Source organism: Vanessa cardui, chromosome Z, assembly GCF_905220365.1.
Source record: "Vanessa cardui chromosome Z, ilVanCard2.1, whole genome shotgun sequence".
NCBI lineage: Eukaryota > Metazoa > Arthropoda > Insecta > Lepidoptera > Nymphalidae > Vanessa > Vanessa cardui.
Window position 1 is genome coordinate 10382827 of NC_061154.1, and position 16392 is coordinate 10399218.

Sequence of the window (16392 nt, forward strand, 5' to 3'; positions counted from 1 at the left end):
AAGTGAATAATAAAACATTTGTCACATTTTAATGTTTAAATCGGTTTAAAAAATGGCTGGTGGAAATTCTTCCTTTTAAAACAAAAAATAATCTTCACAATTGTCCTTTCTGTTATAGAGTACGCATTTACTTTCTTTTTGTCTCTTCTTCACAGCAATCCTTTTCTTAACAAAGAAAACAATTTGTGCCCTGGGGCTGATTGTGATTTACACATGAACCGAATCAATGAATCGATATCGAATTCTTGCAGTAAAATTGCTTGGAATTGCCATGTTGAAAAACTAATGCGTGTAAAAACCCTTTACGGCTAATTCTGTAAAAAGGAGAGGCTCCTGAAATTCGTAATTCTCAACCCTTACTAATTTTCGAGAGTCGTTGACAATATTATTACTTGTCATTTCACTAATAGCAGTCGTTTAAATATTTAAATGATTATAGTAATTTTACATTACATTTAATTCGATATATATGTGTAGTCTGCATATAGATATGCATGTTTGTTGTTATTTGTGTGTTCATTTTCTATTATAGATTTGTCATATATGTATTATAAATGTACCCGGCCCTGTGGCATTAAAAAATATGACGATTCAAAAGTTGCTTTGTGAGTGTACTTGAAAACAGTTGTCTTAATAGAAATAAAATCTTAATTTACCTATGAGTATAACCATAAACACCTAACGACTTTAAGAACTACAAAAAGGGATTTTTATTAAAATATGAAATTATGTGGTCATAAAACAATCAATGCGGTGCACATCAACACGTCACTGTAATACAGGTTTAATTTAAAATATAGAACACACAAATATTCCCTCAAGTTAAGGCAACACTGTAGCGTGTTAATTTGTTTTTGTGTTTTTCGCGCAATTCGCCAGTGCTTGTACATTCATAACATTGCAAGTATATTAAAATTCGCAGTGCATTCTCTGTTATAGTCAGCAGTCAATAGGTTAGGTCTAGGTTATTGATGGCACACATAGCAATATTCGCCAGCCCACAATTTGTGATCGACGCAAGACATTATACTTTGAAATTAACTGAAATATACTATACAAACCATATAATCACAGTTATAGAAAATAAGAAGTACCTCCTTTTTTGTTTTCATTTCGTATGTGGAGTTGCTAATTTTGAGATGAAGAGCCTAGAGCCGTGTTAGGCGAAATAATAAATGCATAATATTAGGTATAGTTGCTTACTGTGTGGGAATATAGTTACACTGATACATTGTAAGAATAAAGTAATAGACTGCAAGAGTCCTTCACATGAAACATAAAATTAGCGATCTGCAAAAAAAACTTTTGAAAATTTCTTAATTAAAACAAGAATGTGAAAGTTGCATCATTTTTTTTGTTTACCTCAGTCGCTGGTGTGAACGAGATTCATCTTCTTCTTTCTGATCCTATGTTTAACGTATTGACATGAATTATAAAAGTTGTCAACGTATAAATAGCTTGTGTATATGCTTGAATACTGCATGACATTTGAAGCACCAATCGAAACAGAAAATTAAAGAAATGTTGATTTTTTTCCACGTCATTAAGCTGAATCATCATTCATTCAAAACAACTTTTTTTTATGGTATAGGTTGGCGGACAAGCATTTGGGCCACCTAATGGTAAGTGGTCACCATCGCCAATAGACAATGACGCTGTAAGAAATATTAACTATTCCTTACATCGTCGATGGGAACCAACCTTGGGAACTAAGATGTGATGATCCCTTGTGCCTGTAATTACACTGGCTCACTCACCCTTCAGACCGGAACACAACAATACTGAGTACTATTATTTGGCGGTAGAATAACTAATGAGTGGGTGGTACATACCCAGACGGGCTTGCACAAAGCCCTACCACCAAGTAAAAACAACTTTTGAACGAAGCTAATAATTCAGTTTGATTTTGTTATTCATCGAAGATATTTTATGATGATATTTGTTAGTTGTAGATAAATTTTACATTTGGGTGCTCGATCGACCTCACAACAATAAAAAGATTGTATATGTAATATACGGCGTATACGCAATATAAGGCTTTTCCTGTAAGACCTGCTTTTAGAAAAATAAACGATATACATATAATAATACACACCAAATTCAAATAACATGATATCGTAGAAATTGAAACAGTTTGACATTTAATACATTTATTAAAACCTACACTGACATTCCTTGCGCCATTCCATTAAATTTTGAGATATAAGATTAAGAATTAATTACAAATAGTTACATAAAACAATATTTTAGCAAAATTATATGATTGTTAATAAAAATATATGAGTATAGTACTCGTTTTAGTTAAAACAATATATAAATATCAAAATTCCTTAATTTAAAAACAAATACCTTTTAATATTTCTTCCTAATAATAGTAAAGATATAAAAATGTGTATAATATATATAAAGATATAATATGTATAAGTCTTTCGCTTTTTATTTACTTGACTCCTTCATGTTTTCGTTTTGCATGGTTACTTAAACTATAACCGTGTCGTATGTATAACCTATCTTAAACACATACATCGAAGAGATATGACCGGATCTTACTGTGCGATCTGTCTGAAGAACAAATACAACAAGACAACACTGAACACCAATACATTAACACATCAATATTTAAATTAAAGTCAAAGTTTTAAATATAAATAAAGTTATCAAATTAAATAACAACGAATGATTAAAGATATGAAATATGTAAAGCAGATACCGGAAGAGCAAAATACGTCATGTTTTTGGTTTATTGTAGGAATACTGACCCTTTTACTCCATTACATGACGCGTGAAGCGTCTGCGCGTTTAGAGAGCGTAACCACGAGAGTAAGTAACTAATCTAAAGGGATCGAGAAAACTCTTTCGCCTGTAACAATAATAGTCTTTTAGAAATACAACTCGAATATAAACAAGTCCATAAATAAACTTTGATTTTAACTTATCGCTAGTTAGTTAACGTATTTATTTACACAATACTCATACACCATTCCGCTCTCTTACTTAATTTATAATTGGATTATTTTAAAATTTCATTATAACCGAAATAAAGTTGCATATACAGTCATTTCAACATTTTATGTTTTTTTTTTAATTTAAATGTACACCTATAAAAATGGCGAAAATGCCTTTTTTTAAGTTAATATTTATCTAGAACTTCCCAATATTTACCTATCGTTTTATTTTATTTTTTTCAAGTACGTAATTTAGTACCGCGTTTCATTCATACACCCATAAGAGCCATCTCATCAAAACCTTGTATTATTCCATTCTTAAACAATCAATAACAAAACTCTACCACACGCATAGAATATACACATATAAACATAGAATATAATTTGTTTTGCAAAACACAAAGAGAAGCAACAAACTTATATATGAAAGTATCTTTAAAAGCGACCTGATTATTCATCAGCTACAGCGTCTTCGCTGTCAGGTTACAATACAGAACTCTAATACTTCTGAATGACAATATCAGGTCACTTTTAATTTTATATTTACAGAGACACCTGTTACTGGAGAATTTATCTACCAACAATATCATAGTATGACGAAAATTGTCAAAAGTTATCCTATGTTACATAAAAGTATTACAAGATATACGAACATAAAAATGCGAGTCAAAAATATATCAGATTATACAAAGTATAATAATAATATTAAAAATACAATAGTCGAAAAGAATATAATCGTTGTTTAGACGTTTTCATATGATTAAAAAGAGACATTTTAAATACCACATATACATATAAGTATACATATATAAACTTCAAATTGTATTCGATATTTCCGTTGAAACAAATAATTATTCAAAATAAGGATAATACAACCAAATCCATAGTAATCTAATAATGTTATAGAAGCTTCTAGTACATTCAGATATTTTAAAAATTACGGCTAAACATTTAAGTTGAATATTCTAATAGACACATGAAATGTATATTTGATCGATCTTATTCAAATATATATGTATATCAGATCATAAAAGATGAAGACGAGATTTGGTTGATCAAGAAAGGAGAATTACGGCTCCAAGAATAAGCTTAGGGCTGGTATGTGTTTTCCGTTTTAGGTATAGGTAAGCCTTCCTGTTGAAAGTTTTCAGCATCCCACGACCATTCCTCCTGTAAAAGTTCAATTATTGCTTACAACAATATCTCTTTTTCAATTCAATTTATGTGACCTTAGTGACGTAAAAATAATGGCATGAATTTGTAATAAGTGAAAAAAATATTTAATTACCTCCTGATCTTTTTCTGCATCGGCTTGCTTTTCGTATAAATTATCGCTTTTTTCGAACGCCCGTGGTGCCTTAAGTGGTGCTGGAGAAGGAGGCCCTGAAGACCCTGGCCAGAAATAATAAAAGAATATTATTAAGTATATTATTTAACATGGAATTTCATCTCACCTAATATATAATAAACAAATACTTACAGTCGCTTTCGTCATCCGCTATCTCCAAGTTATCGGAATCCGAGAGTTGATCTGGAACCAAAGTTAAAACCTTCAGATGCTGCTTTACTTTATTATTGGAATTATGGGTATTTCATTGTCCTTACCAGATAAAGAGTGATCCTTAATTGGTCGTATTGGGTTCAGAGGCTTCGTTTGGGACGGCGACGGCTCATCACTCTTATCAGTCAATTTAGAGACCTACAAAAAATCCAATTATTATATCTATATATTGTTATGATATTGTTATTGTCATCTCTTATCAAAAAATGTATATATACCAATGTTTCACATATGACGTTGGTATCTGGAGGAGGACTATGCGAGGAGTAAAATCCAGCGCCCACAGGCTTCTCCTTCTTATGATCGTCGTTGTTGATCATTCTGATCTGCAATCAAAATGATGGAAGATGATGAATGACATCTAATTGAATCGATGTAAAAACTATAATTATGCGCATAGCTATTACAAGAAATGCATTCCCCCCACCCCGAGTATTGCAACTGCGCAGTTAACCCATCCCTTCCGATTCCAGAATTATCCTTGAAGTCAATAAAATAGTTACATCTCAATTAATGATCAGGGCGAGCTCCAATGTTCAAATTATCTAATGTAAACATTATTGTTGTATTTAATTTTTTTCTCTAAGGATACTTCTTGTAAGACAATATCATTGCATGATTAAATAACATAAATAATGTAAATTCAGACTATTATTTATTGATTTCGTCTAGCAAAACACAATCACAAACTAAAACTAAAGCATGAAAAAGATAGATTCAAATAATGAAAACTATAATAAGATAAACATGCTTAGAGTCACTTACGAATTAAATTTAAAAGCAACGGTCAACACTTAACTCAATAAATTATTCACCGTTATTACCAACTGCACTTCAAAATTTTCAATAACCTAAATTCACAATATACGTTTCTCGAGGACGAATGCAATGTCCAGAGTGCCTAGATATCCAGGCACTGCTAGATTGCCTTACATATGAAGGCGATCTAGCTGCGCATGTCTGACCTTACGGTTAATCAATAATAGCGGAAATCTGGGTCTATCACCGAGAAAATAATTGCCAATTGCAAATTTTAAATGCACCTCATTTGAACTTAATTTCTTTTAACCTTACATTGTTATATTTGTTGTTGATACTTTCAAGTATAACTTAAGTTTTTAGGTGAGGCAGCCCCAATCTTATTTATAAAGGATATTATCTCGTGGAAATTCATATAGAGCTTATGATCTGTCATTTTATATTAAACAAAATTTAAATGGGCCACTCTGAGCAAGTAATGACGTACTCGGCTCCAAGACAGGTCATTGTTTACTTTAAAAGGGGTTGTAAACCTCTTGAGTTGCAGTCACTTTCAAAGTAAACATTATAATTTGTGAAAGTACCTTCAAATTTTAATGATTTTGTCTCTTTCATTTCTAGGAATTTGTTACAAAGTATTCTAAGGCATATAGATTATTTAAAAACAAGTATGAAATGGTAGAAAAAGAAATATCTGATCATACTATTTATATGAACAACCTGCATGACATAATTAAATAGAGAGCGAGTTAGATAATTTTTTGTCTCACTTACAAAATTTTTATTTGCGATAGTCTGAGCCCTGATGTTGATATAGTGTTTCCATCTTAGTTTGGTGTAACTCATGGCGACCAGCCATCTTTCATAACCCATCATAATTCTTCCAAAAGTTATACTAAAATATATAGTAATGAAATGTAAAGAAAATATTCAAGACAACAATGATACTTATTAACTATTGTAAGCTTAGCCTGAGCAGACCATTGTTTTTGTTCAACGGTACTATATAAGTCTTCTTTAGTGGAGTTCATTCCAATTTTATTTTTAAATAATCTTTATTATCATTCAATCCAAAATTATTTGATATAATATAAATTTTAGGTTTAATCAAACGATGTATATTATCATATTGTTAGACTGTCCTAGTCCAAGAAACAATGGATACTTGGTATTAGTGTTATCTAAGACTTGTAATATTTAAATTTTTACATGACTTTGTCCATTAACATATAAATAAACGTTTGTGTTCAATAAACAGGTTTAGAGTACAAGGACCTTATAAACTCATGTTTAGTACAAGAAAATTCAGAGGCTTTCGTCTCGGTTTGACCCCATAATCTTCAGATAAGGTTTACCCGAGATGGCGCAGTGATAAGAACAGGGACGGAAACGTCTCAAACAATATTTAAATAAACATAAAGGTGTTCTCTTTCTCTTGAGTTAACCATATTAGTAAAAGTATTTGCCACTGCAGAGTCTGAGCATGACACTATTGTATTATGAAACAGATATTCCCATGGGTTGTATTAATTATTTGCAAAATATTAAACGTTTCTGTATCACATAAATTTTTGTTTATGATGATAACAATAAAAATATGGTTATAGTGTAACGTGTACATTTTTGTTAAATGCACGTAACGATTTTTCAATCATTTTTGTTTGCCCGTTATTATGTACCATTTTAAAATATTATGCATGAGGGTAAACGGGCGTAAACGTAAAAAATTGATTAAAAACATTATAATGTGTGCCATTTGAAGTGATAACTTCTACTGGGAGGGTAAACCGCTTCGTTACGTAACGCGTTACGGCACCAATCTGTTGGCATTTATATTTCAATTTCAATATCAAATAGTTCAACTTAGATTCATTTAGTTTATCACTTCGTTTCAGAAACGCAAAAGAATTTTTTATCTACCACTACAATGAAATGCATTTTAAATATTAATATTTATAGAAACTTTCGACCTTTCGGTTCTAGCTCTATAAAATGGACAGACAACTGGTATACATCAAACTAGATAATGCTACAGGATCGATCATACAGATAATAACACCTTATACATATAATGCTTAACACTACATAGCTTTCTTAATTCAGGCTGTATCTCATAAACCCTAATAGTTTCAGCCTTGAAGTTTTCACAGATTTCTATTGCCGCTCTAACAAGAAAACAGAAAACAATGAATATTTAAGGGATCTCCCCAACAACAGACATAACTTTTTTGTCGTTTTTATAGATATGGTACGAAAAGCTTCGCGCGCATTTGGTTCGTTGCAAAACAAAAAAAAAAAAAACAAATTATTAATTACATAGGATTTCGTCTTACTGCTAATAATGAAACTGCATCAGATATACAACTTCGTAAAACCTTTATCAAATAAATGATTGGATTCAAACATGTATATTGCTAACTTCAGGATAATAATAAATGATAGTAATAATTTCTTAAATATTGCGATACTATCGAATATAATCGAATCGTAATATTAACAACTTAAACACCATTTCACATTAGCAAACACTTAATTTTAATTTAATTTGAAATTAAAAATATATAACAAAGACATAAAGCATCTGCTGTATGACATAGCTATTTTAAGCTCGAATATAGCGTGAACCATATTGACAAAAATTGAAGTTACTTCGCTTTAAAACATTCGTCTACATATATATAAATCTATATAAGTATATCTATTAATATTCAAATCGTAATAAAGAATAGTACACATTGGTTATAATGATTATGTATGCTTAATTTACGTAACTTTAGCTGAAGATAAAAATTTTGTTTACATGTTTGAACGGGCTAATATCAGGAACCAATAGTTCAGTATTTAATAAGAAAATTAATATAAACCATACTTCTACGTGACGCTTGGCAAAAAAATGCATGTACATTAAAGTAATATAAGAAATATATACGTATAATAACAACACGCACCCACGGGAGCAGCACTAGTATTTGCACCCGGGCAAAAACGCGAGGAGGGTTAAATGCGCAAGCAATTTGTATAATGTCCCTTATCAAAGGGTAACGAATTATTTATACACGATCAAATAATCGCCTAGATGGTAGGATTAATTTATTATTAATTTAAATTATTGACAAGTTACTACGCGCATAGCATTAAATATAAGCTTCATCGTCAAAATATCGCCTTCCATTTAGCTAACACGTACATATTATTAAAATAAAAATTACAAACATTCATATTTCTATAAAAATGTAGTTAAAACAATACTTACGATGTTCAAGTCCAACGATCACTTAAAAACCGTTTCAATTTAAGAAAACTTCTTTATTTAATGACAAGCGGTTAAATGTGTTGTTGCATCTATTAAAAGCCAGCGCGTAATGTACGTCCTTCTACTACCAGAGTAGAGCATCAAACTCCGCTGAAGATGTAAGTTTGCGCATGTCTAGCCTCAAATCGATTAAAATTGCGATTAAAAATAATTTAGTATTTACTGGTAACATTAATGGACTTTTATTCCAATGTTCTTAAGACTTTATTTACAAAAAAAAGGAATTTATATCAGGATCCGCAAGATATAATTTTTTTTTATTTCAGTGGTTTGATCAATGCCTTTCATTTTAATAGTAAATTATGTCCATTATTTAAAAACGTCTGTAAAATTAATCAATTCTTACTTACCTGAAAAATGAGTATAAATATGTTTTTATGACTAACATTTTTGATAAATGGCAATTCTTATTTATGTTCGGATACCTTTACTGGATTTGACACTTTGTCAAAACATTTATAGTTTTGCTTTAATAAAAATAAACTACAAACAATTGCAATATAGGTAACCTATATAATTTCGACAGCATTTATTATTATTTTTTGTTCTTTCTGTCATCCACAGAGGATCACTCTCTGGATGACAGAAAGAACAGAACCCAATCGGAAATTCAAAATTGGAACATCTTCGATCAATTTTTGTTCAATCAGCTCAAAACGGTGATGAACAACACACTGATTTAAAAAGCGTACATTGTTCAAATTCAAAAGTTGTATAAATTCAAACCGATATATTTACTTGGACTTAATTTAATTTTTTAATTCATCTGTTGCTTGGCCTTAAAAAAAATTAAGCGAAGTCGAGATTGACTTCGCATATTTCATTATTATATATTGAGCTGATTGGCTAACTATAGATGCAATGAGAGTTGTTATTTTGCAAATGAGAAGCAATGACAGTTAATTTTTTTCTTAATCTTCTTAATTATACATTTTTAATAAAGACTAGTATTTCTTTTTAACCTTCGCTTGAAGTTTTTGTTTTTTATAAACAAGATAACTGAATTATATTTCCTTATTTTGATCGTTAAATATAAAATCTTATTTAAGAGGTAACAAAAATAAAACCAAGAAATACATTCACGACATTTATTACATTCCATAAACTAAATAACTTTACATAAAACGTATCCGTAAAGAATATAACATGTAAAATAATTGCGACGTGTAGGTACAAAGTAAATATATTTGATCTAACTATTTTTAATAAATCGAATGAATATAAAAAATATTCAATACGTAAATCAATTAAGAGTAATGACTGGCGCACATCTAGCGCAACACAGATAATTTCCACTGGAAATCAATTAAACCCCAAAAACCCAACATTCAAAAAGAAGTTTAGCTTCAATTTTCACTTGATGCAGTTTGTTTCAGACAGTATTTGGCTTACATAAGATTACACTAGATATTTCAATAGTGTATAAACTGCAAGATAGATGTATCCTCTTCAGAAAATTGTATTCAAGATAAAACAGATGTGAAGAGCTCTTATATTTCTTTTCTCTTAAAGATTTTCGCAGTTAAATAATTCCTGAAAGTTTGCTTGCGACTCTTACTAAGTTCCATTTCCAAAACAGAAGTTACATGTAAGTACCATTATTTATATAATTTCACATTGATACGTATTGATATTTATTAGAACAGATATTGATTAATTAGGTTCCTATAACAAGACATTTATCTACGTCTACATAATTATACACTTAATTAATAATTATTATTAATAAGTAAATATATTAAAAAAACCTTGTCTACAAAAGGAATAGTATACAATTGGTTAAAACAGAGATCAAAATGTTTTTTTCAGATACAAGCAAAATTAGTTCATGATAAGTGTTACCTTCCGAAGATACTAATCATACTATTACAGTTCGTTTTATTTCTTAGCATGATATTAATAATATAGTGAAACAAATTGTTATTAACGTTGTACTATGAGAAAGAAGAAGAAACAGATAAACTCCTCGAGATAAATTACAAACTAACACTAAACACCGATTATCCTAACATCGATAATGATACATAAGAAGAGCGAATAAAGAAAGGAAAGTAAAATTAAAAAGTAATTAATTAAAAAGGAAACAGAAAAATGTAATGATAACAATGGCAAGTTAGACAAAGATACAAGAAGAAATAGACAGAAATAGTAAAACTGACACTCCCACTCTTACACTCCACTGAAAGGGAAATATTTGACAATAGTCCATTAGAAAAAAAAATACTCCGAAAACACCTCAAAAACTTTTAAATTTTTACCCTAAGGAATGAGCCAGATCATTCAATTGGGACAAAAAGCCCAAACCTTATAAATTAGTCTTTTCCTCAACTTTCGGCTTCGTGCAAAGTTGAATGAACTTTGCTCTGCCGTTGCCTTTAGAACGAATTTTCAATTATATATATTCAAAATGTCAAAATATTGCAAGAATACCCTCATCCAAATCATATTCTTGCAATATTTAAGTCAATTGTTTCTGTTTGACACTATGATATCCGTATAATTCATAAAATAAGTCTCTCTGCCAAACTCAGAGACATTTAAATAGATACTTAATTTGACAGTCCTACCACGAGTGTGGTATGCCTTCGACAACAGCGTGTCACAATCTCGTGGAACTTTCCACTTGAGAGATTACCCCTTGGCTTTTTGGCTTGAAGGCTTCTCTAGGCGATCACTACCGATGGCAATCTCTTCGCATAATACGCAGAAGCAGGTAACGGATGCCTGCGCTAATTCACTCGTCGGAGACAAGGCGTCGACCCTTTGCGCACTTTCTTCTCCCACCGCCAACTTTTCAGGGATCAGGGAGTTTTTCTAAACTCCAGAAACTCCTGTGTCCCAAGTGTGGCAGTAAAATAGTTATATCATAAGCTACTTAACCTACTGGATATCTATCGAGAAACTGAATAAATAAATCTTATCTCTAGGATAAGATTTATTGATCATTCATCACCGCTTAAATAGAAGGTAGATGAGCTACTTAGTATATTTAGTTTACTTAGTAAATTTTCAACAACCATTTGGCTCTTCGTCGAAAATATACTAAATACGACATTTCACCTAACTAATTTTAAAACTATTCCATATGTTATTTTTATATTTTTTAACGCTTTTTATTTTTTTTATTGTTTTTATTTTTTAATAACTTAAATGTATATTTGATTCTAAGTTAAAGTTGATATTAAAATTAGTTAGAAGTTAACCATTTCCATAATCCATTAATTTCGTCCCATAGAGCGAGACGTCTATAATTTTAAAAGGGATAAGTAGGATTATTATTTTAAAAATTCATACATTTGATTAAGTTAAGCTGGACGATGTTGATGATAATACATTTTTGCTTTGCCTTACATGTTTCAGATTTTTTGTTCTCAATCTTACATATGTAAAAACGTAAAAATAAAAGTGAAACAAAAAGGTTATGAAAAAGAAAGTCTTATTACATTTTAACTAAAAATAGGATTTTTAGGTATTTGTGACTTTTCGCTCTATGAGGAGAATTTGTGGTATAATTACATTTCGAAGAAGCTTATTTACAACAATTAAAATAGCAAATAAAACTTATTGATTAATTTACAAATATTTTTAGAGAGCGGTTAGTAAAACATAGCCGTATTTTTCCAGTACTGAGATTAGAAGTGAAATCTACGTTTAACTAAACACCCTCTAAGAAACTTTTATAAGTCATATATGTATATGCGTCAACTACAGCTTAATTACATTAAAATTAAATTTCAAATAAAAGGGACCGATTACTATTATTAAGAGTGCGTTTCGATTTTCCTCTAACGGAATACTTCTACAGATGCGACTCTACTAAATTATAACGTACTTTAGTATACCTTAGTATTCTAAATTCAAATTGATTTTACAACTGTTAAAATCTGAGTTTACATAGAAAATAAATAATAGTACTAAAAAGTTACGCTAGCATTAATATGTTTGCAATATTACTGTTTTTATTAAAGGTAATAATGATCAATAGGGCTTTTGTAATGATTCTGATGTAACATAAAGGTAATCGATCACTATGAACTAAATATACAGAATTAATCTATCACATTTAACTATTTATTTACAGGCTACTCATTTCTGCTAGATCATCTCTTTAGATCATAGCAGAATTATTAACCTAGGTCATTAAGACTACCTTAATTACTTAATGTTACGCTTACTTACTTTATTTAATACTAAACTTAATAATAGAGGTAGTAAATTCGGCCACACAGTAGTTACATTTAAATTGTGTATATATTGGATAAAATCGTTAAAATAACGATATATTTTTTTTACATAATAATTGTGTAATTAAAAAAACACATACAAGAGATTCTAGACTAAGTAATGTTCAACTTATAATAAATAATTAATCTAAAACCTGCAAACAAAAACACAACAAACGATCAATCTATATGAAATACATCCTGTGCCAATAACAGATCAACCGATTGACGTTGCTTACAAATAAAATATTTAAATCGTAAATTGAGATCATTAATAATGAGGAAACAACAGATGCTTTGTTTCTTCAATATCTAATATTTATCGCTAATATACACTACAAATACCGCCACTGTGTCGCCTACTTTTATTTAAGACTTATTCTCTAAATGTACCGAGTACACGAGGCACATATTTTGAAAAATATTTCCGATATAAAAATTTAATATACAGTTTATAACACGTTGACACCCGAAACTGTGAAAATTGTTCCAAAATTATCTCTTTGTTTTAATGGTTTTTATTGAAAAATCACAAGGAGCACTGAAAAGTACTGATTACACCGTGGAACCTGAAACTATGATTATTTGATCTCACACGTTGATATTGACTATTGATAATGACATCGTGGTATAAACATTACAAAAAAATGGTTATACTTACTTCTACGAAAATATTTTTTTAGAACACATGTCCTCATGACACATCAGTACATTAATCTTAGACTAAAAAACAAGATACTACGTTTAATATGAATTAAACAGACGGTATGCAAGTCAAGATGTTTATTAATATAATAAAAAGCTAAGAACGAAAAATGTTCAGATTATCTCAGAAGAAGCCTCACATTCTTTGATATAACCAGCCTTTAAAATAGAACTTAAAATTAAAAAAAAATTAACAAATGATATCTTCTTTTTTTATTCTAATTCTAAAATCTACGTCATAATAGTTATTAAAGTAATCAACCTAACATAAGTGACTGATAATACTGACCAAAGAAACTTAGCCGATTTCAAAGTAAATGTCTGACTTCTCCTTTATCTATATGTACAGAGATATCTTTTTCTTAAAAAATTTCTACTCATTAATAGCTAAGTGAACTTTGTTTGGGTTTACGACTAGCTTACACTCTATATCTTAATTCTATATTACTATTGTTTTGGAAAACAATAGTAATGTTTATAACAAAAAAGCCTCCTAGCCCGTAGTATATTGATTCGTTTTATAAACCCTACATCAAATTTCATATACATCTATTGCCATTATTGGTTTCATGTAATTACAAAATTTCTATTCGCCCAATAAATGTTACTGTGGCACCATAGAAAAATTGTTATACAATACAATTTAAAATATGATATCAACTACAGCAATATGCATAATGACTTTTTTTCAAATTATACATATTGATAATATATGCAGGCTAGTAAACTGTTTTGTTATTGCCTTATAATATTTATCCTACATTATATCAAATGGTCGAAGTTTTGTTCATTTTTCGTGGTTCCAGTAATGTATGTGAGATTTTCAGCAGTCTTCCTGCAAGCTTACCGAAATACCACTGCATCTAGAAAACATAATTCTCAAATCATTTACATGGTCGTGTAAATATACTATATTATATATTAAATGGTAAATTTGGGAATGAAACGATCGCCTCCTAGCTATTTCTTCTCATATTAACACGTTCAGTGCCAGCGACAAGCGTATACAATATAGAAGACAAAAAAAAAACACGCTGAGTTTCTTTCGCTGGTTCTTCTTAGGTCGGGGTGTTTTCTTTTCCGAACCGGTGGTCCTGTTTCATCTGACTATCAATAAGAAAGTGTAATGCTTCTATATTGAATGAAGTAATACTATGAGTTTGAATATTAAATTTGCCATAAACTTCTTTAGCTACCAACCTTTATTGAAACGATTTCTTTTTTTTCTTTGAAAGTGGAGTAAAGGTGTTCACGTAATTGCGTTTCCGGTCTCATGTACGCCCTTTTAAAATCTCTCAACTGTATTGGGTTTCTCGTCCGGTACAAAGGAAGCAGCGGTGGCGCCCTCATCTCGCTTATATAAAGAAATAGATGTTTATTTATTAGAAAACTCTGTGTGAAATTTTTCCTTTAATAAATTGGTACGGCAGCTAGGTTACCTATTATTTGTTAAAAAAAAATCTTAATAAATAATATTTGCTTGTTATAAGTAAGCAGGAAGTAAGCGGTAGTTAGGATATCGCAACAAAATATAAAATTAAACATGAGGATTCATGTTAATTATTATTGTATCTGTGCAATGGTCTGTGAGTTGCGTGTACTATATTTACACTCATCCCCTTAGCTTTTATTTAATTCATTTCCCCTCATCAGAATACGCTTATAAATATATTTAAAAATACTAATAGCCTCGGCTTTATTGGTCAGGTCAGGTTATTCGTCAGGTGTTCGCCATAAGAAAGTTGCCTTTGTCCTTACTTGGAATTAATTATACGACTTCTTGCCAAATTTCATCAAATTCGATTCACGGTTTGGCAATAGACAAACCGACAGACAAAGTTACTTTCCCATTTATAACATTAGCAAAGAAACTTATACGAATGATGAACTTATGTATTTTTTTAAATAATTATCTCTAGACGATTGAGACTGGCCTAGTTAAATATTATTACAAAGAAGTACGCTTCGAATCAATGCCCTTATGCTTAACTACCTTAACTTATGCATTCAGAAAATATTATGCTCTCAACAACCAGACGCCTGAACAAATATGAATATAATGATACCCAAACTGCAACACTTATCGACATACATACATATCGTCAGTGGGATGGTAAAATTCGTAAAGCGCCAAAATTGTTAATTTCAAAAATGAGACTTAAAGTTAGAACTTTAAACATAATTTCCCGATTGTACAATTTTGGCGGTTCAGCTTTTCTTCCTTCAAACTAACGATATGTATTACAATGAACAAAAAGTTTTCAATGGGTAATAAAAAAAAATAAACATATGAAACTATTGAAAACTTCAAAATGTAGACAAAGAAAGTTGCATCAATATTAAGGACAATTTACTAAAAAAAAAAATACTTTCAAACTATTTAAAAAAAGTTAAAAAAGAAAGTATACTCACGAGCTTCGCCGACAAAGTATCACACATTCATCAGTATTTTTAAATGCTATGTTATTTTAATTTATTTTAATTTTTAACACATAATTATATTTTATTATAAAATACATATATTATACTTCATCATAGTGTCAAAGCAGAAACAAGAATGCCTAGAAATTCAGGTACGGCTAGCCCAGCTAGACTTGCGCATGTCTCGTGCCTCCGATACAATCGATGAAACGCTTCCTCTCCAGGGAGGGAAATATCAAAGTTCATTTAACATGTTTTGATTGGCACAATCACAGAACACATGACGGTTTCAAAGAAACCCCTACAATATGTCCTATTACTTTCAAAGACGTTGTGAAACTGTTACAGTTACAGAAACTTCCTTATTCTCGCCTATTGTCTTAATTTCGTTTGAAATTGAATAAACATTTTTTGGAGTTTATTTTGTATTCTATCCTTTTGTAGGGTTGCACAAAGTTAAATGTA

General features: G+C 30.2%; 1 protein-coding gene and 1 long non-coding RNA gene across 3 annotated transcripts; both read right to left on the bottom strand.

Moving 5' to 3' along the window:
- Nucleotides 1-2165: 2165 nt before the first annotated feature.
- LOC124543183 lies at nucleotides 2166-8645 on the bottom strand. 2 transcript variants are annotated; one of them, XM_047121267.1, is made up of 6 exons: nucleotides 8519-8645; nucleotides 4725-4832; nucleotides 4551-4644; nucleotides 4426-4476; nucleotides 4234-4337; nucleotides 2166-4115 (listed from the first exon to the last, which is right to left on the bottom strand). In XM_047121267.1, the coding sequence occupies exons 2-6, from the start codon at nucleotides 4824-4826 to the stop codon at nucleotides 4035-4037; spliced, it is 432 nt and encodes a 143-aa protein (XP_046977223.1). In that variant the 5' UTR covers nucleotides 4827-4832; nucleotides 8519-8645; the 3' UTR covers nucleotides 2166-4034. The 2 variants fall into 2 exon arrangements, with proteins under 2 accessions (XP_046977223.1, XP_046977224.1); XM_047121268.1 differs by lacking the exon at nucleotides 8519-8645 and adding an exon at nucleotides 5272-5412.
- A 5657-nt stretch (nucleotides 8646-14302) lies between these two features.
- Nucleotides 14303-14854, bottom strand: LOC124543280. Its single transcript, XR_006967440.1, has 2 exons — nucleotides 14707-14854; nucleotides 14303-14369 (listed from the first exon to the last, which is right to left on the bottom strand). It is a non-coding gene; the product is annotated as an uncharacterized LOC124543280 (long non-coding RNA).
- Nucleotides 14855-16392: the final 1538 nt, after the last annotated feature.

Coding starts and splice junctions, on each gene's coding strand:
- LOC124543183 (XM_047121267.1), bottom strand. CDS start 4,826: ATGATCAACAACGACGATCATAAGAAGGAGAAGCCTGTGGGCGCTGGA. Junction 4,645..4,724: donor ACGTCATATGTGAAACATTG/GTATATATACAT, acceptor GATTTTTTGTAG/GTCTCTAAATTGACTGATAA. Junction 4,477..4,550: donor TAAGGATCACTCTTTATCTG/GTAAGGACAATG, acceptor CTTTGGTTCCAG/ATCAACTCTCGGATTCCGAT.